Here is a 22,818-nt window from a genome sequence, read left to right as displayed (position 1 = left end):
GCTGCTTGGCTCTGGCCTCCAGGCCCAGCCCTTTCTAGGCAGGCAGGTAACCGGAACTGGGTATTGAAGTGATGTTCACTCTGTACCCCTCGCTGGAACTGGCTCTCTACTCTAAACTTGGAACTCAACCTGAACTCAGCCTTCCCCACTGTGCCCCTAGGGCCTGAGGTTTGGAGGACACCTAAGCCTGCAGGGGCAGAGCTGGTTTCCTTCTGTTGACTGGAGTGCTTTCCAAACTACAGTCTGCAGAAAGATGACCATTTTAGATATCCTTGTGGTTTTTCCCTGTCTGCCCTGCCCCTGGGGTCCCTTTCCATTCTGTTCTCTGTCTGGGAGGTGGAAGACAAGGTAGGTGCTCTGGGGAACAGCAAGGGACTGATTCTTTCCCTGGCTCTAGTCTCACTATCTCTGATGCTAGGTTGCAGCCTTCCTTTCCATTCCCAACCTTCCACACCTTCTCCAAGGCACTCAGAAACCACTTCTTATATGGGGACCTTGAGCTCCCTAGGATGTGTCCCGAGTTCCACCCAACTGCCTGGACTACAAGGGGGCTACTGGGTGAGAGACCCCCCAGGTCCCTGCTTTCCCCAGACCATAGTTCTCCACCTCTGTACTCTCTACTGGTCTGCTCCAGACTTCTGCCCCTAGGCCCCATCTGCGTCTCCTTTTCACTGGCTAAGTCTTCCCTTGAACCCCTTTCCCCACCCCAAGAAGTGCCTTGAGAGGAGTCATTAGTAGCTAATGATTTAATCAAGCACTTTATGAGTCTTGTCTGCTCTTTTGTGTCCTAAAGGATACAAGATGACTCTCCCCTCTTCCCTTCCTGCAGGTCCAAGAGTCTGGTCCTCCAGGCCTCCCAGACAAGGCTCCCTTCCCGGAAACTGGGTGACCAGCCCCCCTCCCACTCCCACCTCCACCCCCAGGGAACTCAGTCAGCCGCAGGAGGGAACATGGCGACTAATGGGGTTTATTTTGGGGCTGAGATCGTTAGGGACCTCACACCCGCCCCCGGCAGCCGGATGGCGAAGAGGAGAGGGAGAAGAAGAGAGAGGGTGGGGTGGGGGAGGGTTGGGAGAGGGAGCCTACATCTCAGGCTCCCACTCTCCTGCTTCTCTCACCTACATCCCTCTCTGTCCTTCTCTGTCCATCTGTCTCTCTGCCTCCTCCCTCCTCTGGCTGTCAACTCCCCCCCCCCAATTTGCCTCCTCCTTTCTGGGCAGAATTCCAGGCCTCTGAGCTTTGGCACCCAGGTACCCTTGCCTGAGGGTGGAAACAAGGATCCCTGGACAAACCAGGAAGATTCCCAGGGGACTGGGAGAGGACTAAGGGGCTGGCATTGGCAAAGTGCCAGAGATGAGCCATGAGTCACAGCTGCCCACAGCCCTGCTCATCTTCCCGCCATCACTTGAGGCTCCCTCTTGCCTCATTGCTGCTTGGCTCTGGTCCCAAAGCAGCACTTGGGAGAAGTTGAGCTGGTCAAAAGCAGGCCCCAGGTCCTTCCTGCACAGGTCATTCTTGCTGTGTGGGTTTTTTTTTTTTTTTAAGTCTTTTCTGGTCACACTCTATGTGTTACCTGTATTGCTGTAATTAAAGCTGGGATTCTTGATGAGGCAGCTACATCTGTCTGTATGTACGCACACAGGCTCTCACCCGAGCATCTGGAATTACGGGTTGGTGTCTTCTGTGGGCTTTATAGCTGAGGCCTTGTGCCTCATCCAACCACAAGGACCCACTGACATTTCTTCTCCATTTCCTTCTCTCTGCAGCTGGGACCACATACATCTTTGGGAAGGGGGGAGCGCTCATCACCTACACATGGCCCCCCAATGACCGGCCCAGCACGAGGATGGACCGCCTGGCTGTAGGCTTCAGCACCCACCAGCGGAGCGCTGTACTAGTGCGAGTGGACAGTGCCTCGGGCCTTGGGGACTACCTGCAGCTGCACATTGTAAGGACCTGGGCCCAGCCCCTAACCCTGCCACCCTGACTCCAAATCTCCCTAGTCCTTACTGCTGTGGATATCATGTCATATCTGCCCCTTGTGGGGAGCACTCAAGGCCCCATCCCCTCATTTCTTGAAGTTCTTTTGAGATTCAGGTCCCCTCCTGGTCACTCAAGAGTCACCCATTTGTTGTGCAGACCAACTGTGTCCTCCAGTCATCCAAGGTGTCTGTGAGCTTTCTAGGTCATTTTACTGTAGCTTTCAGAAATGTCCTCACCTTTAGGGTGTCTCTGGGCTGTTTCTGTTCCCTGTAGCCTAACCTGCCCCTGTCTTCTTCCTCACACCTCCTTGCCCAACAGCAGCTATCTGTGCCTCTTTGTCTTGACTTCAAATCCCACCTCTGCCTTTACCATACCTGTGATCTCTGTTTCCATGACCTTTGCATTCCCAGCAGACCCTTCACCAGGTTTTTCTCACAGATTCTGCTCAAGTTCGTTCCTCACTGATCCCTTGGTTGACGCTCACGTCCCATTAGTCTATAGGCAGTTCATCCCTTTCCTTTCTTACTCTTTGGGCACCTTCCGTACTTCCCTGTGACCTCTGACCCCACCCCACACCTTTCCCTGTGCCCTCAAATCCTGTCCCACACCCTTCCCCGTGACCTCTGATCCTGCCCCACACCCTCCTCCATGACTTCTGGCTCTGCCCCACATTCTTCCCTGTGACCTCTGGCCTGCCTTACACCCTTCCCTGTGACCTCTGGTCCTGTTCCAGTCTCTTCTCTGTGACCTCTGGCCTGCCTTACACCCTTCCCTGTGACCTCTGGCCCTGTTCCAGTCTCTTCTCTGTGACCTCTGGCCTGCCTTACACCTTCTCTGTAGCTTTTGGCCTTGTCAGATTTCATTTCTAAGCTTAGCATCTCCCCAACCCCTCCCTCCTCCATGGTCTTAAGTCCCAGACTCTGACTTCAGCTTTGATCTCTATAATAGGCTCCTGTCTCCCTTGCTTTCCTGTTTGCATCCCACATGCTGGCCCTGGCCAGAGCCCTGAGCTTTGAGGGTAGAAAAGGCTCTATATGTCTGTTGGAAAGGTCTGTGTGGGGAGCCCTGGGTTTTTGAGGAAGGAAGAATTGGAAGGGAGAGAAAAACAAAAAGGTTTGTATAAGTTCTGACCTTCCTCATCTGAGTAAGGATGGGGCTCCTGGCCCTTCCCACACAACAGCTCTTCAGGTTGAGGTCTGCACCCCTCCTCCAACAACGCTGAGTTGTAAAGGGAGAAGACATGGCTGGTGGCAGTGGCAAGTGACAGGTGAGGTTCCCAGGAGGCAAGAGTAGGCAGTGAGACATAGGCCAGGCGTGAGGAAGAGGCCTGAAATTCTGTGTGGCAGCCTGTGGAGAGAGAGAGTGCGCCATGGGCAGCAGGATAGTGGTGGGTGTATGGCAGTTGTGACAGGAGAGATGGCTGTGAGTTGAGGTGACCCAGGAAGACCCTGGGCCAGTGTTCCTTGGCAGAATGGAGCTATGCATTTATGTTTCTTTAGGGAGTGGAGTTTGCTGTGGTTTCAGCCTCCTGTCTGTGTGGTAGAATGTCACCATGTTTCCTTGTGCTCATCTTATTTGAGCCAGTCCCCTCTTCTCCATCCTAGGAGGGCATGGCTTTGTGGCTTTGGAGTTGATGGTGTGAGTTTGAACCTCAGCACTTTCCGTGTTTTAGCTCTGTGTCTATGCAGGTCACTGCAGCTCTCTGAGCCTCAGTTTCCCCAGGTGTGTGGCATGCTGAGAGGGCAGAGGCTTAATTAGATCATGTGTGTAATGTGCTCGCTGCACTTTGGGAGCATTCGGTATCCTGGCCACTGGTGATTAGCCACCTGGGCAGTGTGTGCCCATCTGGACCTGCAGGTTTAGGGAATGATGGTTCCTCCCAGAGCAGGAAGGGCAGGAAGTCTGTGAGGAGAGATGTCCTTCTTCCTTCCCTCAAGCCTCTCCTGGTATAAGGCTGTGAGGGAGGGAGCTAGGCCTAGGTGCTGCAGAGGGTGGGGGAGGATGCTGAGAAGGGTGGAGGTCCCAAGAGAGGCTGGCACTGAGGGGGAGTCGGGTACCAGATGGGCTCAAAGCCCCTTGGGGGCAGCCCCCAAACCCCCTCCTCCCCAGTGATACATCAGCTCCCACCACAGCGTCGTTAGCAGTTCTCAGAGAGTGGGGAGGCGGCAGCAAAATAAGAGAAAAGCAATTTGACGTTTCTAATAAAGCGTCGCTCCACTTTGCCAAATTAATTTTGACTCCCATAATTATTTGCTGTAGGAGCGGCCGCGTTCTCCCCACCGCCGCCTAATGAGGTAATTGGGGAATTAGGAATTAATGACTTTAACAGAAGTGACAACTGACTTCACATCGGGAGCAGCTCTGGGGAGCTGCCTCTCCCCCGGAGTGCACAGTTCCAAGCTTGGCTGCCTGCTAGGAAACCCAGGTGTCCTGCCTTCCAGCTCCCCTAGCCAGTCCTCTGCCAGTCCAGCTCCCAGCCTGCCAGCGCCCTTGACCATTGTCACTGCCTGGGCAGAGCCTCGTGAGGGGGAGAAACCCTCAGAAACATCCAAGGGGCTGATACTATTCTGGGTGGTATCATTACTAACAATAGTAACCAGGAGGCTTGGCTGTTCCCTTGCCTGTGTGGGGAGCAAATGATGATGGCGTCTCCCTGGGGATGTTGTCAGTCTGTGGGTGGTGCATGGGTGGGGCTTGCTAAGACTGTTAGGCAGGGCCGCCTCAGTTTCCTTGCTTTACCTCCTTGGAGGTGGATGACAGGGTGTGTGCACATGTGTGTGCATACAGGTGTATCTGGCTTGTTATGGATCTTGGGATGGGGAGAACTGGACCCCACAAGTGGGAAATAGATAGCCATGGGGACCATGCATACCCTGGTCTTCAACTGTGTTCTATTCCTCAACCCACCCCTCACCTGCCTGAACCTCCTTCATCCCATCCCCGGGCTTTCAGCTCTCTTTAAATGTAGCTAACAACCAAAGGCGTTTCTTGCTCAGGCTGGACTGGGAGTCTTTCAGTGTGTTCGTATACTAGACTGGGTCCCCAATAATGATCCGGGGGCCCAAAGGAGCCTTGTGTCTCTCTGTCCTGTGTGGGAGGAGGGTCTGGCTGACTCTTGCTGTGTTTATGATGGCTGCTGGGAGATATAGGGGAATATAACAGAGGCTTAGCTTTGGGCTTAGTGGTCCTTCCACTGGCTTGGTGAGACACCCTGGTCCTGAAGGCAGGATAGATAGCCTTAGCATCTCTCATGCTCTGTCCCTCACTCCAAGTGTCTCCCCAGACTAGTGGGCCAGAGACAAAAGCACTGGGCACTGGCGTTGGAGGTGGGCTGGACCCCCTCTTGTGAGCTGAGGCTGGGACATCACTTAAGCCCAAGTTTAGTTTCTTCCTGAATAAAATGTGACACCGCTAGCATCCTCACGGCTACATTGTGTGTGTTTGTGGACTCAGCAAAACTCCTCTTGTCACTTCAGTACCACTGGACAAATGATTTGTGAGTTGGACCCCACATGGCCTCTTCAGGGTTCGCTGTGGGCCTGGTTCTTAAGGTTGCCGGCTCTTTGCTTCCTTTCTACAAGCCCCAGTCTTTACCTGTCTTCTGCCTGCTCCCTCAAACCCCCAACCCCACCCCAAAACCACAAGATCCTCCTTTAATAAAGCTGGCACAGCTCTATGGCTCTCTTCTCTTCCCTTGACCCTCACCCCCTTCCAGAGTCCAGGATACACCTGCTTCCGTAGCTGCAGAGGTCAAAGTCCTGGGGATGCGAACAGGCTGGAGCCTGGGGGATCAGCCTGGCCTTTGAGGCTGTGAACCCTCCTACTTTCTCCTCCTTGTCATCCCCATGTGGACTCCAGGCGCCTTTGCAGAGCATAGGTGCCCAGTAAACTTTTCCGAATGTTCTAGATGAACCTGAGGGCAAAAGACAGAGGTGGTTAGTGGAAAGGGCTCCATGACGGGTTCTGCAGTCCTAGGTGGTGGTCTCCAATTGATAAGCCTTCAGGGAACTCTATTGCCTGCATATGCTAGGGGGCAAACCTGCTCACTGCCTTGGGCAGTGGAGACCTGAAGAGGTGCTTTACAGAACACGAGAAAGGCTGCTGAGAGCCCCAGGCAGAACAGATATTTGCCTCCTCCCCGTGGCTGACCTCTGTCTCCCCATCCCTAGGACCAGGGCACTGTTGGGGTGATTTTTAATGTGGGCACAGACGACATTACCATTGATGAGCCCAACGCCATTGTGAGTGACGGCAAATATCACGTGGTGCGATTTACTCGAAGTGGTGGCAACGCCACTCTACAGGTGGACAGCTGGCCAGTCAACGAACGGTACCCAGCAGGTAGGTGGCACAGGTCCTCAGAGGAGGCAGAGTGGAGACAAGGTGGGACAGGGTGGGGTCTGACAGCCTCAGATTGGAATGCTGTGGGGCTAAATGGAGAGGTTTCCGGCTGTGGGAAAGGGCGTGGCTATTGGAAAGACAAGGTGGAACGTCTGTGTGGGCGTGGTTAAGAAAAAGTAGCGATGTGAAGGTCCAGAGGTGAGCCAGTGATTTGGAGGAGGATATTATTTGGTGAATGAGGTTGCAAGGTCAGAATCCAGTTTGGGAATGTGCGGGGAAGACAAAGGAGGCTAGAACTAGGGAGTGTCTGATACCATTGAGGAAAGGGTGAAAGGGGGACAGGTGAAAGGAGGGGCAGGGTGGAAATGGTGAGACCCATGCAGAAGCCTAGAAGAGATGTTCACAAGTTAAATGAACATACCTTGGCAGGAGGCAGAGCTGTTCCCCAAAACAGAAGCAGCCAAAGACCCAAAGACAAGGACCCTTATTAGCCCCTGTAGATGCTGAGAGAGAGCTTAGAGATGCAGAGAGATGGGATCTCGGTGTTTCAGGCAGTAAGGGTCATGGTGGAAGGGAGAGAGAAAAGACAGAGTTCAAAGGAGGGTCAGACACCTTCAAGAGCCATCAGAGGCAACACACAAGGTGCCAGGGTCTGTGCTTGGCCTGGGAACCCAGAGATGAGGACACAGAGACATCCTAGGCTACAGAGACATCCTAGGGCTACAGCTGTGGTGGTCAAGGACAAAGCAAGGTCTTAGGAACCCAGGGGAAGGAGGAGGATGAGGCCATGGGGGGTTGGGTGGGGAGGAAGCACAGGAGGGAGCCTCAGGGTGAGAGGAAGCCAGAGGAGGAGTAATGGAGGGTTCTGGAAATAGTCACAGAGACATCTGCAGAGATGGAGGCAGCTCCTGGATTGATGCAGAGAGATGCAGAGATGCTGACACAGACTCAGCTAGAGAGAGAAGAGGTGGACAGAGCCCTGCAAGAGACAGAGCAAGAGGGAGGGAGGGAGGAACACTGCAGGGAGAAGGACAGGGACTTAGAGCTGTGGCTGCATGCTGCCTGTCACACAGGACCCCACTGAACAGCAGAATGACCACCTGTGACCTCCATTGCTCCTAGCCAGAGTGACAGAACATGAACAGGACAACCGCTCAGGGCTCACTCATGCTGAGACACTGAAGCCAGTACAGACAGGCTCAGGACTCACACTTGTGATGGCTTGCGCCCGAATGGCTGTAGGCAACCCTTAAGATAAGAGCTCCCCACATCCTCCTAATAAACAGAGGTTGACATAGCTATAGGCCAGCCTTATGCTCACGTGACCTTAGACATTCAGAAGGTAAGATGGATCTACAAGAAAACGGTTCTGTAGAGGGATGCTAGTCTACCCCAGAGCCCTGAGCGTATGTGGGGTCAGACGTGTTCACTCTCCTACACAGCTCTGTCTGTGCTCCCAGTTCTAGCCACAAGCAGAACCTGACAAGCAGAACCTACGGCATCAGAGTTCACTCTGTTTCAGGGGAACAGGTACAGTCCTTTGTAATAGTGAAGACATTGGCGTGTGCTGGACAGGGCATGAAAAATTCACCATACCTATGGTCAGGCCTTATGCTCAGAGGGTCACCTCAGCAGGCCAGAGACTAGGAGGGAGGCATGATGTCTGCTCTCCTCTGCCAGGACCCCTGGGTAGGTATAGGGAAAGGCTGTCTGGCATCCCCTGCTTGTAAATCTAGGTATCTTTTAATCTTTTTGGGGGGTGGGGCAGGATCTCTTTACATAACCCTGGTGGTCCTGGAACTCACTATGTAGCCCAGACTGGCCTGGAACTCATAGAGTACCTCCTGAGTGCTGGGATTAAAGGGCTGTGCCACCATGTCAAGCTAAATCTGGGACTCCTGAGAGCCTGGTTGCTGCCTGTGTGCACTGGGGGTAGCCCCTGAGCAACCCATAGGCTACTACAGCAGTGAGAGTGACCGCACACGTATCACTCCTGTTGTTTGTTTGAGACAGGGTCCCACTCTGTAGCCCTGGCTGGCCTAGAACTTGCTATGTAGACCAGGCTGGCCTTGAACTCACAGATACCCACTTGTGTCTGCCTTTAGAGTGCTGGGATTAAAGGTGTGCACCACCATACCTGGCCTCCCACAGCTTGTGGGATCTGACTCAATAAGAACCCGAGATTTAATTCTGGATCTCTACTGATAGACCACATGACCTGGGTCAAGTCATCTAGCCTCTTGGAATCTATAGGGAAGACAAGGTCTCATTGCCCCAAAACTTTTAAAGGGGACATCCTTCATATATACATGAGCATAAGCATAGATGGTCCAAAGAGCTATTTATAAGCAGGTATAGGTCTACCTGGGTTTCTAGTTAGGGAAGTGCAGTTGTGTTGTTCAGGCAGGAGGAATACCTCTACCCCAGCAAGAGTGGTTTAAATAAATGGAGTGGCCATGTTTTCAAAGGAAATCATGTCCTGTCTGCTGTGGTAGGTTCACAGAGAAAAACTGAAGGGCACATTGGCAAGCCCCTCGCACATAAGATATGCATGCATCCCTATGCACACACATTCTCTCTCTCTCTCTCTCTCTCTCTCTCTCTCTCTCTCTCTCTCTCTCCCTCTCCTTGCTTGTCTCAGGGTAGGAGCTTGGGAGTAGAGAGAACAGGTGGGTACCCAGATGGGGAGCCCAGGATGGAGAAGGGTGGAGCTGAAATGGGGGAAGGAGTCTGAAGGAAAAAGGCCTGCACGTGAGGGAGAGAAATGGGCGAAGGCTGGGTTCTAAGGGCAGAGAGCTGCAGAACCTGGCTTTGCACAGAGAGCCTGAGAGTGCTGAAGAGGAACAGCAAGGTGAAGAGCAGGGCAGAGCAGAGAGCAGAGGAGGACCAAAGATACCTTTAGGAGATGGGATGAGAGTGCTATGGAGACAGGGAGTTTGGTCTGGGTAAGGCGGTGGACACCAGCAGTGAGGTCCTGAATCTGTAGAGAAGGCAGAGTCTGGCGGCCTCATGGCTGCCTAGCCATGGCATCTGTGCACACATGAATCCAGGTGGGCCAACTTGTGAAGGTGATCCTGAAGGTTCACAGGAGGTGCACATAGGGTGGCCCAGGCAGGCGAATGAGAGTAGGAGGGAGTTTAAGCGCCCAGATCCCCCTCTCCCCATGGCCTTGCACCCCACTGCCCATGGGGTCTCCAGCCCTGCTCCGTAGCAGCAGCCGGGTCTGCAGGGAGCCAGGACCAGGTGAGCAGGCAGAAGCAGTTTGCAGGGAGAAAAAGTGAGGAGGTCTAGGGTGAGGGAACAGAGACAGAGGTGGAAGAAGGGTGTGGCAGGCCAGGGGTGTGGGGGGAGGTGGGAATGGGTGGTGGTGATGGGACAGCTGGGAGCTGAGTCCAGGAGCTGATGGGAACTGGCAATGACTTTGGGAAGTGGTTTAAAGCTCAGTGAAATGAGTGGGCTGGGCACCCCCTTAAATGCTGCATAAACCCTGCTTAACCCACCCCTCCCACTTCTAAACCGCCCTCTAAACACAGTAACCAGCTGGACCGCCCCCTAACCTAAACCTGCTAAATGCCCTGCCCCCACCCCACCACCCCTCTTTGGGATGGTGAAGGCAGTGGGCCTCAGCCTCAACAGCTTGACTAGATAAACCTGTTTAACCTCTGACCTTCCAGCTGCGGGAGGGGTGGGGGTGTTCTTGTTTTTCTTTTCCTTTCCACTCCTTTCCCTTTTCTTGATTTTCCCTCTCCTTTGGGTTATCTCACCCCCCAAGGGTGGGGCCGGCTCTGGATGGAGCCTAGGGAGGGGGCCCCTGGGAGAGGAGGGGCCCAGCGTTCTCTTCCTGCCTCCCTCCTTTCTGTTGAATGTGGCTGCTTGCTGGGGTCTCCTGAGAACTGCATAACTATTTTCTAAAGCCTTCGGACTGCGCTGCCTGAGAAACCTACTGTCTTTCTAAACTTTTCCAAGGAAACTTTGATAACGAGCGCCTGGCGATTGCTAGACAGAGAATCCCCTACCGGCTTGGTCGAGTAGTAGATGAGTGGCTGCTCGACAAAGGTAATTAACCAGAATTAATTAATTAATTAACTAACTAACTAACTAACTTTAAAAACACTATCTTAAAGGTGCAGAGCTCTCTCCCCCACCCCTTTGCTCCTCTGTCATGCCCACCCCCAAGTGGAGGGGCAATTGTCTGGGCAGGATGCTTCCTTCTGCCCCCTGCACTCAGTTTGTTTCCCGGGAGGTGGTTTGGGAATAGGAAAGAGAAAACCTGGTGTCTTCCTAGACCGACCCTGGAAAGATTGGAAGCACCCTGGGCTTGTGCTGAGATATGACATCTTCAGCAGGAGGAGAACACAGGCTAGAAGGTCAGGTCCCTCTGGCCAAGTTCCCCTCAAAGATTTAGGAAAGGGCCACAGGGCACCTGCAGGTAGGAAAGGTTTGGGAAGCAAAGAGGGCTGGGCCAGTAAAGGAGGGCTCAGAAGGGCTATCTTGAGGGAAAGCAAGAGCTGGAGTCTCGGGTCACATGGAGTGACCTCTAAGGCCCTTAGAAGTAGTGCAGGCTGAGGTGGGAGTACAGGAGAAAGGGATGGTGGTGGTCTCTTAGGGATTCTTAGATGCTTCTGCTTACTGGTCTGCTGAGGAAGTCAGAGCAGGTTCCTAAGAGCCATTATGTAGCAAGTGAGGTGCTGTGTGTGAGAGGGAAGGCTTTCTGTCACCAGGGCAAGTTGGGGGCACAGCCATATTATTCCCGTTGGAGGAGGGGCGAGCTCTGTACCTCTAAGGCTAAACTCTAGTGGGGAGCAGAAGTGCTAAACCCCCACTTAACCAGCTGATAACCGTGCTTTAAATGTCCATGGGACTTTCCCCAATAAAACCCCCAAATGTCACTTACAGCCCCTGAACCCATGGGGCCTAAACACGCTGATAACCAGATGTGATAAACCCACAACAGGACAAAAAAGTTAAAGGGACTGTAACAGACATCGCTAAAACCTGCAGCCCCCAGCCACACTGGGCTGATCTCTCCAGCGGGGTGAACTTTAACCCTTTGAGGCGTTCATGGCAGGTGGGGCAGGGGCCACAGAGGCCATGGCTTCCTCTCCTTTACCCACCCTCCCCTCCTAGAATCAGAGAGGCCAAGGGAGGAGCCTGGGCTGAGGCTGGGACAACTGTGATACCCTCATTCCCCACTCAGTTGGGAGAGCTGTTAGAGGGGTCGAAGAAGGGAAGAACTCCTTGGCCCTCCACTAGTGGCATCCACACCTTCTCTTTAAGCTTGTGTTTCGTTTCCTCTTTGAGGAAAAGAAGAGAAGAAGGTACCTTTGGCTGGGTACTGACCCTATGAGCCTAGTTCCCCTCTTGGCTCAACCCACTCCACCTGCACCATGGGAAGAATACGGAATAGGCTAGTCCAGTCAGGTCAGGTGTTCTTGGAGGGGTATTTTATTGTCAGTTCTGGGGTACAGTAGGGGCTCAATAAATGTTTATGGAATGGCTCCATTTTCTACTTTCAAAGCAAGTCTGGATCAGCAGTTCCTGGGGATGCCTCGCAGTAAAGAGCCTTGTGGTCAAATGGATTTGGGATGGAACCTGGTTCCTCCTTTTAGAAGTCCACATGTACATTGGTTTTGTAAAGGCTCTGAGAAGACTTTCCAGAAAGGAATTTGTCTAATAGAGAACTCACCTCACCCTTAGCACCTTTTTCCCCTGTGTTTTTATAATTCTTACGCAGCAGCCCTCCAGCTTTGTGAGCAGGGCTCAGACATAGGTGTGGAAGCATGGTTGTTTGAGGGGGCATCTTTACTTGAGCCCGAAGTAGGTGCTGGGGGAGTACATTTGAGTAAGGGGCCTGTAGAGAATGGGAGCCCTGGAGAGCCTATGTTTCTAGAGCGAGTATGGGTCACAGGTTGGACTGTCTCAGCCCAGGTTTGGGGGGCAGGGCTCACAGGTCTCTAACTCTAAACCAGATCTCTAACGAGGCACTAACCTGAGGCTAACAAGGGCTAAGCCAGGTCTTAAATGAAAGCAGCTGAAGGTCCATGGGAGAGTGGGGCAAAATCGTACTCTATTTCCCCCTCCCCAATAACATCAAAACAAAAGCTAAATCTAAACTTAAAAATAATAAATATCTTTTCTAAAAAACCAAACCAAAACAACAAACTCAGAGGGTTAAACTGACCCCCCAGGTCCGCTAAAACCAAAGCAAGCAGCCAAGCTCTCTGCAGGGGCCATTCCGAGGTATCTAACACTGCCAAATGCAGGGCCAGATTGGAGCTGGAGCAGTTATATTGGCTGTCAGTGAGCGAAGCAAGGTCCCTTTAACATTTTCCATATTTAGGCTTGAACGTCCATACTGGGGGAAGGGCTGTGCTCACCAGGACCTGCTCTGGGGGCAGCACAGCGGCTGGGCCTCAGCAGGGCCGGAGAAACTAAGAGCCTGGCCAGCCATCATGGGTACTCACGGTGCTTGTGGGTGGGCCAAGCCCAGAACAGACTCGTGCTTCTGTCCCTCATCTTGTTGCTTCCTCTGCTCACACTCACCGACTCCATCTTGGCCTGGCAGGACTCCCTCCTGTCTCTGTCTCTGTTGCCACTGTCTACTGCTTCAGAGGACACTATGGCTTGGGGCTGGACAATTGGGTGGGAAGTTTGGGAGAGCAGAGAGAAGATGGGATGGAACGGCAGGATAAGGAAGAAGGGTGATCACCTTGGGGTGAGATCAGCAAGGGGGACAGGCGCAGCTGGAGAGGCATGTGCATGGTGGGAACAGGGGGTGACCAGGCTCCCTGTCCCAGCCCATGTGTGTCCTGGCGGCCCTCTTCTGTGGGGGTCCCGCCTGGCTGGGCTAGGGGCTCTGGTTAACAAGGACTTTCCCTTGGTTGTCTGCCTCTTCCTCATTCCTCCCCTATCCACATGCTGGCTTCCTCCTGGCTTCCTCTCTCCTCCCCTTGCTCTCTCCACTCTCCCATCCCTTCCTGGCCTACCTGGACTGCCTGTCTTTCCTCTGTCTGCCCTTCCCACCCCATCCCCAACCCTCAGGACGCCAGCTGACCATCTTCAACAGCCAGGCTGCCATCAAGATTGGGGGCCGGGATCAGGGCCGCCCCTTCCAGGGCCAGGTGTCCGGCCTCTACTACAATGGGCTCAAGGTACTGGCGCTGGCCGCCGAGAGCGACCCCAACGTTCGGACCGAAGGCCACCTACGCCTAGTAGGGGAGGGGCCATCCGTGCTGCTCAGTGCGGAGACCACTGCCACCACCCTGCTGGCTGACATGGCCACCACCATCATGGAGACCACCACCACCATGGCCACCACCACCACTCGCCGGGGCCGCTCCCCCACAATGAGGGACAGCACCACCCAGGTGAGACCCCTTCTGGGTCAGGGAAGGTCCAAGGGGCTTTGCAAGTGCGGTGGTTCTGGAGACAGCTCTTTCTGACCTTGTTGTCATGGTTTAGAAGGAGAAGGCCTTCACATGGTAACCAGGGATATTGATCATTGATATTGACCACTGTTCTTAGGGGGTCTAGAGTTAAGGGCAGTTGGCTGGAGAAGTCCATACACCATAGCCATGAGAAGGGAAATCTGGATGAAGACTGAGAGAATAGTGAAGAGGGTATCCATGCCAGAGATTAGTGGGCCAACTAGAGTTGGATGGTGGCATCTTGGGCCAAGATGCCACACTAGAGTGGTGATGTGCAGTCGGGCAGCCCCTCTCCAGATGCTGGCAGAGGCTAGGAGCAGCCTCTCCCTATGCTGACATCTCTGTTGGGAGAGAGGAAAAGATTGTAAGTCCTTCACCTTCACACATCTTTTGCATGTGACTTGGAGTGAGCACTGAGCGCCTCAGCTTGGTGGGCCTCTGCCTCCTCCTTTGAGTGTGTATTCTGAATGGGGGTGCAGATTCCCCAAGCTTTATCTGCACACACAATCATCTGCCAGATCAGGAGCTCCCTGGATCTGGTTGGAGTCTAGAGGGGCCACACCAAGGAAACAAAGCTCCAAGGAGCAGGCAGACCTGACTTTCTGGGTATATGGGACTGCCCAGCAGCTGGGTTACCTAATTGTCACTGATGCCTCTGCTGAGTACAGGTTATGGAGAGCTTGTACCTGTCACAGTGACCTAGCTGGGCCACCTCAGCTCCACAGTGCTTCTGTCTCCCTTCCCCAAGTGTCACTGCCTTGGCTGTTGAGTCATCAGGCCCAGAAGAATCTTGGGATGTCCAGGAGGACATTTCTCCCCCATTCCAGTTTGTCTGCAGCATCTCTCAGGACTGGGCTTGCCAGGCTCCAGGCTCTTCTTTTCTGTCCTGCAGGGATCCTGGGGCTGGGCTAGGCTGGCTAAGAGAAAGAGGCAAGCTATAAGACTCCCTCTCTGTCTTCAGTGCCCAGAAATCTGGGGGAGCTGAATGCCCTGGGGCTTTCCTCTAGGAAGTGGGAAGCTCTAAGAGGAAGGCCTGGGCTTACTTAGGCTGGCTACCTGCTGGCCCAGGTCCTCCAAATCACACCTAATCTTACTAGAAGAGGGTAGGAGACCAGCCATGTGGGAAAGAGAGTGGATAGCCCAAGAGAGATGCTGGGGTGGGTGGAAAAGAAGGGGCTCAAGGAGGCAGAAGGGAATAGGAGTCCATGATTTTGTCCTTGTCGAAGGGCTGCTGGGTCTGAAGTGGAACCTAGGGAGCAGCAGGATGGGACCCTCTCACCCTGGCATCCTTGGTCTCCACCCTGGCCAGCCTCCCTTCCTCCTTGCACTTTGGGTCTCCCTCCGTGGCTCTTTCCTAACCCCCCTGAACTTCCCCTCCCCCCAAGGCTCACTCATCTCAGGGATCCTCTTTCTTTGCAATCAGGAGGAGAGAAAATGCTGACAAAGTCGACTCCTGTTGTCATGGCAACCATAGCCCTAATTATCGTGCAGAGCCTGGTTCTCTCTGTGGAAGGGGGTTGGGGAAGATGAGAGGTGATGGGTAGGGAAACTGGAGATGGGGAACCCTCCAGACCCTGCTCCCTGCTGTCCATGGACCCCCTCCCTCTGCACCTGGGCCTCTTCCATACACCTGCTCCAGGCACCTGGGACCCCTGGTATGCACCTTGCAGGCCAGGTGTGGCATCCTGTCCCCTGGCTCCCCAGTGTCAAGGGCTTAACACATGTTGTCTGATCTTTGAGGGCCACAGGGACCGCAGGGCTGGCTCTGTTTAGTGTCCTTTAGCATGGGAAATTGAGAGGCCAAGTCACTCAACAAATGAGAGGACTAGGCTTGGCCTTGGGCCTCTTTTCTGTGCTGCCCCACAACCTGGATGGGGTCTGCTCACCCACTGGAACCCTCTCTCTCCCTACTCCTCCTCTTATCCTCCAGAACACAGATGACCTCCTGGTGGCCTCGGCTGAATGTCCAAGCGATGATGAGGACCTGGAGGAGTGTGAGCCTAGTACTGGTGAGTGCCTTTCCCCCCTCCCCTGCCCCGGGCCCCTGCGACGAAGTTGGGGAGGGGGGCGACTATCTGCCACCTGGCCCCAGCCCAGGGTGTGCTGCAGGCTTTAGCTCTCTCCTGCAGTCCCTTTGTAACTTAGAAGACCCCAGGTCCCTAACACGCCCTCTGACAAGGTGCCTTTTGGTGTCCCATCCTTGAAGATAGTGAAGTTGTTAGCCTGGGCTCCTAGGGGTGGAGAGTCAAGAGGAACTGGGAGAAAAGAGGGAGATGTGGCTGTAGAAACACGAGGAACTGCAACTCCCATTAGTCCTGGAATGGGAGGTAGGGGAACTACAACTCCCACCAGCCCTTGGGTCCAGAACTACAACTCCCATCAGCCCCGAAGACTGGCGCTCTCTTGGCCACTCATAGAGGTCTCTGTTGGCATTCCCTTGGCCTCCTGCTTAGCCTCAGGGACTTATCTGGTGTTCTTGAAAGGGTCCCCAGGTTGTCAGGCCAAGGAGGGCGATTGCTACATGGAACCTCTGTATTTGGCAGTGAGCTAAGTGGAGGTGCCCCTTTTAGGCCAGACATGCAGCCCCCGGGGAGATCCTAGCTTGAGAGTGGCTGTAGGAGAACAAGCTATGGGGAAGGGCTTCTGAGTGGTAGCCACACAGAGACTCTGCTTAATGTTGCTGGCTGGAGCCAAGGCTACAGCTGCTGAGAGCAGCTGGGCAAATCGGGGAGAGCTTTGCATGCTGGCTGAGAGCATGAGAGAGGGGCGGCCTAGTGGTTGTGGGCTGCTCCTCTGAGCAGGTTGGCAGTGGCTGAACAGTGGGAGGTGGGCACTGGGGGCTGACAGCGGGACTGGAAAAAGGACTGGATGTGGCTGGTGGGAGCTCCCAATGGGGGAACACAGGCCTTGGCTAAAGCCTGGATGAACCCATAGGAGGGAGGGGCTGTCCACATTTCATGCTTGGCTTCCCAAAGATGTGTACATTCACCTTGCCATGGTGGCATCTGGGCTATGCTTCAGCAAGGCTGGGGCAGGTGCATGCAGGGATGGAGAAGGGCTGTGAATCCCTGGGGTCAGGGATCTGGAGGGCCTTCCAGCTCCAAAGGAGACATTGAAGCTGAGGGCAGGCTGCCACCCGGTTAGAGTGCGGGTGGATAGGGTGGAATCATAGACAGTGGAGCCTTGGGGTCCTGGTTACAGACCAGCAGTGGAGACCCCCATGCCCACAGGCCGATGCCCTTCCTTCTATCCCTCTCATCCTCAGTGGTCTAGAGCTGAGTGGGGTTGCTCTGTGGTCCTGCACCACGGGTCCTCATGGGAGGTGCCAACTGCTGGGCAGGAAAGACCTCTTTGTCCACAGCTCCAGGCCTGTGCTTCTGGGAACAGATGCTCTCCTCTGCAGGAGGCCTCTCTGCTGGAGCCCCTTCTTTATCTCTTTACACTGCAGACCCTCTATTGCTTTTGGGAGGCTTTGGGCATGAGGCAGAGTCTGCCCACAGCATCTCTCAGCACTGCCTAATTCATCAAAGCTTTCAGCAGTGGCTGGGATTCTTATAGCCAGCTTTGCTATAAATGTCTGCAAGGAATGACCTGTGACACTCTGGGCTGCACTGTGCCATGGGGAAGGGGTATAGCCTCACCTTTCATTCCGGGACACAAATTCTGTGATGATAGCTTTCTGTTTTCCCTCAACTCTGCAGAGCCACAGCACACCACACAGATCTCTCTCTCTCTCTCTCTCTCTCTCTCTCTCTCTCTCTCTCTCTCTCTCTCTCTCTCCAGGCTGTCCAGGGCTATACTGGGAGGGAGGGTCTGATGTCCCAGCCCAGAGTCTGTCTAGAAGCTTGGGCATGACCTACAGTGTGCTTTTTGGTATCCTGAGCCTTTTCAGGCTTTGTTGGAATAAGAGAGTAAGGTGGACCTGAAGTGGATGGGTCAGCTGCCCCCAAGTCAGGGCTCCCAGAGATCACTGACCACTGCACCATTCTTCTGTAAAACAGAGCCACTATGTGAGGGGAAGATGATGGAGGTGAAGGAAGACGAGCCTGGGAGTAGGGAGGGCTGGTGTCTGGCCCAGCTTTGAAAACAGGCCCTGGAGGCAGGTGAAGTGGACCTTGGAATGCCCAGGGCAGTTCACCTACAATATGCTGTCTTTCTCTCCCCATGCAAGCCAGGCAGGGCTCAAGATGACTTCTGGGTGCCCAGGCTGTCCTGGGCCACGTTTCCCTGCCCCTCTCATCCTAGCCTCTCCACTTAGAGCTCACTTTGGGGCCCCAGGGTAAGGAAGCTTTTTCTAGCAGATGCCTGGCTAGTGACAGGCGGCCTAGAGCCTGGCCCTAGGTTGTCTACCCTCCCCACTTCCAGATCTTAATCCCCGGATAGGCGTATGGGCCCCGGGATCATCCCTGTTCGGCCTGTCCACCTCCCCATCCCTTTCCTTCACTACAGCCCTCCAGGCTCTGTTCTCTTCCCTGCTTAGTAAGCCTGTCATCTAGCACATTATTTCTCTCAAGGCTGGAGGTTCAGTCACACGGAGTATTGTTAAAAATTTCCCTAGTGGGAGTTCCTTTAAGGGACACACACCTACAGTTGGCAACATGACACACCACCTTGCTGGCCCAGCTGTCCTGGCCCACACATTATATTTCTAGCCTGGTCCCTGAAGGACTGTGGACTTTGTACCCCTGAGGCACAGAAAGAACACAAAGACATATCCACGGAAGCATACATTCACATGCACATGCATGTGCTCTGACCAGGGGCACACACACCTACACTCATGCATACACAATCATGCATTGCCTGGGAGCTCACATATTGCTACACACACACACACACACACACACACACACACACACAAACACACACACACACCACACACCATGTAAAGCACATGCCATTTACACCCAGATCAACAGAAGCACATAATGCTTAGAACCAAAGAGTCATGTGTGTGCAGGTGCCCTGAAACCCATGTACACCCCTGAGAAATCCAGAGAGACACAAATCTTTGCAGTGTGCACAGTTCCATGAAGTGTGCTGTGTACCAGAGCCACTGAGCATCTCATATGCATGCTTAGAGCTCCCCGAACACCTAGAGATGCCTAGACTCACAGCTGTGCACCTGCTCAGCCCCCAGAGAGTCACACCTGCACATGCTCAGCTGCACAAGGCACCCACACTCAGCACTGTGACCCTTAAACCCACCCAGGTCCCTACACTCAGGGCTGTGTGGAAACACATGCTTATGAAACCCTCAGAGGTAGCTCTCAGATGCTCACATCTGTTGATGCACACAGATGTACTCTGAGCCTGAAGACCTCCTCATTCACTATATACTCGGGGCATGCACTGTGGGTTCAGATCTTTTTGTGTATGCTCACTTGCGCTCAGACTCGCAGAGGCACATGCCTTGTGACATGTTCTTGAACTCAGGGTTCATGGTCAGCTCACATCCATGCTCAGTTCACAAAGGCATATGTATTTGGACTGAGCCATCTTTGTAACACTTGCTTACATATTTATACAGACTACAGTCCCACATGTATGTTTAGACTTCCAGATGCTCACATGGTTTCCTAACCACAGACATAGAATTTGTGTGCAGGCATGAACACAATTTGTTCACACTCATGGAAACATGCACATACATGTTGCACAGCAGTGCAACTCATGTCTGTGTGCACAGGTGTCCATCTATACTCACCAAAATGCATATATCTATTTGGAAGGAGGTATCATGAACCTACATGTTTGTCCCTGTAGAAGGGGCCTCTACACACTGAGGTATGAACATGTACTAAGACCAAAGGAGTCTGGGTACATGTCAGAGGGGCTGTGAGTGCTCAGATCCTACAAGTCTGTGCATATGTACACATTTGTTCAGTCTCATTAGCCTGCACCCCCTCCACACTGTCCTCAAGAGAGGGAACCTTGAGAAGCACATACGTACACACACACACACACACACACACACACACACACACACACACACACGGGCCTAAAATGGCCCACACAAATGCTCACAGACATAGGGTGTATCTTTGTGCTCAGTGGTACCCATGTAGTGGCACACAGATGAGCACACACTTATCTGCAGACCTGTAGGGCATGTGTACACTCAGACCCAGTTCAGAACAGTGTCTACTGTGTGTTCATTCCTAGGGATATGTACACAGCCATTCAGACCCACAAGGGCACACCTGCATGCTCAGGCTCACACAGTTTTGTAGAGACATCTGGACGCGTGCTTTGGGGCATATGCCTAGGAGCATGGAAACACAAGCCTTCCTATGCATACAGGTTCACCTGTGTCAGATGAACACCAGTGCCACGCATTTACCCTATACACACCCCTCCTCAGTGTCTCCCACCCAGGAATGAGACCCTCAGAGGCATATGCAGGCTTTCTCCCCTAGGTGCACATATTTGGTCAAATGCACAGAAACGTGTGTCAAGATTCCTAGGAGCTTCCAGAATGACACTAGTTGCTATAATGGACACTCCACAACCTCTGTGGTTTAACAGACACCTGTAGCCTCTTTCCCATGAGTTACAAACAATGCTTCAGATTGGAGGGGACCGTTCTAGTAATGACTCGGGGCCTGGTCTCCTTTCATCTTGTGGCTGGGTCATTTTTATCTCATGACTTCTCAAGGTTCAGGAATGAGCAAGGGGTCCAAAGCAGGAGGTTTCCATGGGCTGGGCCTGGGAGAGGCTTTTCCAGACCACATTGCATGCCAAACCTGGAGCTCAGTCTTGGAACCACAGCTGAGCTTCTGAGATAGCAAGGAGCCACCACCTTATTGTAGAAGCACATACAGATTTGGGGACCAGCTAGGGAATGTTTTGCTTAAGTCTGGCCTGTCTGGTCACCAAGGATCTATTTCATTTTACCACTCCAAGGATGACAAAAGTCTTATGCCAAGAGAGTTTGTTTGTGGGGGGATGGTGGCTTACTTTGATCCACTCAGACCTGCCTCCTCTGGGCTCAAGACTATGAACTGAAATGATCATTTACCTGACTTCTTCCAACACGTCCCTAGAGTACAGTTCTGCAGAGGTAGCCCCTACAACAAAAGCACATCCACAAACGGAAAGAGGTTGGGTGTAGTGGCGAGTGCCACTTGGGGAGTGGAAGCAACAGGATGACAAGTTCAAGGTCAACCTGGAGTGTATAGCAAGATCCTGCCCACCCCTACCTCCAAGAAGAGGTGAGGGTAAGGAAATCTGGCAGCACATGTGGTGCCTGGGGCAGTATTCATGCACACAGCACACATGTGTGAGCACGGAGGAGGAGGGAATCCATGCTTCGGGCCAGCAGGCTTTGCTCCTGCACTGGTAAGGACAGAGTCTCCGGGAAATCCTGCTTCTGCCCTCTGGGACGGCTTTAGGCTGCCGCTCTGCTGGGCAGAATGTCCCCATCCTTATCCTCCATGGCCTTTGGAAGTGGGTTTTGGGAGAAATGTTCTCCTAGGCTGTGTGGAAGTGCAGACATCCCACACCAGCTTGTGCATCTCTGGTGGTTTCAAGGCTTAGTCACAGCAGCCACACCACAGCCCTCCCTTAAGCTCTGGTCTCCACCCCCATGTCTTCTTTTGTTTCTCTGCTCCTGCCCTCTCCATAGTGCTTTGTGTGACTGTCTTGAGGACCCTTAAATGGTAGGTGGGGAGACCACTCCTAGATCCGACCCTTGGGAAGAAAAAGACCCTCTCTCAGTTGAGAAGATCTGTTCCATCGGCCCTTGAGCCCCTCTCAATCTTACTCCTGTGTGGAGACTGGGAGAAATGGCTCTTCTGACCTCTGCGGGAATCACATGTCCGGGTTGTCATCTTCCCTTCCTACAAGACAGCCAGTTCTTGTTTAAGTTTATGTTGTAACGTGTTGCCAGAAGAGGAACATTAGAGATGGCAATCCTGTCCCTGTCCCCACACTCTTCCTTGGCACCTCAGCCTCAGCAGGTTGGCACAAGCAATGCTTGTACCAAATCTTTGCCACAGTGGTGTGTGGGTCTTCATCTTCCTTGGATTGTCACTTGAATGCCATGGTATTTTGTTACCATGACATCCATTTCAGGGGCCAAAGCCTGTATAAGAGAACATTTGTTTCTGTAACAGATAAGCCCTAAATCTTAGTGGTTAACACAAGAGAACTTTCTCACTCAGGTGTACCCGCCCTGGGTTCTGCCCAGAAGGCACACTAGGAATCCACATTCCCTCCATCCGTGGCACCTAGTATGGAGGATGGAGCATGGGGGGCTGTTAAGAACAAAGAACTGGACAGGGTCTAATACTCAGCAATTGGGCTATGCTCAATTGCTAAGGATGCTGGGAAATGTAGTCTAGAGGTCAAGGTTCAGAAGCAATGTATTTATTTTATGGGGTAGTATACTGCTTGTGCTCAGAGCCATGGTGTTTTGCTTGCATATTCTGAGGGACACATCCACAGAGCATGCACACAAAACCCATGCCTTAGGCTCTTAGGCAGCAGACACGAGAGACTCTGCACACATCTGTTCACATTCACTGGCATACACACAGGTATCTCAGATCCATGAAGGTGATGTGCTTAGGAATTTTGTGTTCATGGATGTAGAAACACACACCTTCATGGGGGTTTGCAGCTGAGTGTGTGTGCTCACATACATGTGCACATACCCTCCTGCTGAGTAGCTCACTTTCTCTGTGACCCTAAGCCACTCTGGCCTCCGCCCTTGCCATGCTGGTGTTGCAGGTGCGGAGGGATACCATCCTTCAGGCTACAGCCCACAGTGGCATACTTCTCTGCTCCAACAGGTGAGTAGGGATGGAATCTAGACAGTGTTCTGCTTGGTTAGCAGTGTATCCTGGGCCCTGAGTTGGGCTGTGTCTCTTCAGAGGAGAGTGATTTTTACCAATATTGTGGACGTGTGACTTGCCAAGTCATGGACCTATAGAAATGTCCATGTATAAGGGCTGCCTTTTCTCCTAATCCACTGAAATGCTGGCCTTCTTGCCCCTCCCAGCTTGGATAGGGCCCTCAGCACTGGTAGATGGGGTCTCAGCCAGCAGATGGCTTAGCCTGGGAC

At 53.2% G+C, this 22,818-nt stretch overlaps 1 protein-coding gene across 11 annotated transcripts in view; it reads left to right on the top strand.

Moving 5' to 3' along the window:
- Positions 1–22,818, top strand: part of Nrxn2 (neurexin 2) — a 103,611-nt gene that overhangs the window by 74,859 nt on the left and 5,934 nt on the right. For 7 of the 11 annotated variants that reach the window (XM_035442013.1, XM_035442014.1, XM_027408475.2 and 4 more), the window contains 5 exons: positions 1,767–1,948; positions 6,153–6,324; positions 10,291–10,380; positions 13,366–13,691; positions 15,682–15,760. In XM_035442013.1, coding sequence (XP_035297904.1) covers positions 1,767–1,948; positions 6,153–6,324; positions 10,291–10,380; positions 13,366–13,691; positions 15,682–15,760 — 849 coding nt within the window. Of the gene's footprint in view, positions 1–1,766; positions 1,949–6,152; positions 6,325–10,290; positions 10,381–13,365; positions 13,708–15,681; positions 15,761–22,818 lie in introns of all 11 variants that reach the window. The other 4 variants (XM_035442011.1, XM_027408476.2, XM_035442015.1 and 1 more) reach the window with 3 other exon arrangements.

This window comes from Cricetulus griseus, chromosome 3 (genome assembly GCF_003668045.3).
Source record: "Cricetulus griseus strain 17A/GY chromosome 3, alternate assembly CriGri-PICRH-1.0, whole genome shotgun sequence".
NCBI lineage: Eukaryota > Metazoa > Chordata > Mammalia > Rodentia > Cricetidae > Cricetulus > Cricetulus griseus.
The sequence above is the reverse complement of the archived record's forward strand: the minus strand, read 5'-3'. Positions and strand labels throughout refer to the sequence as shown.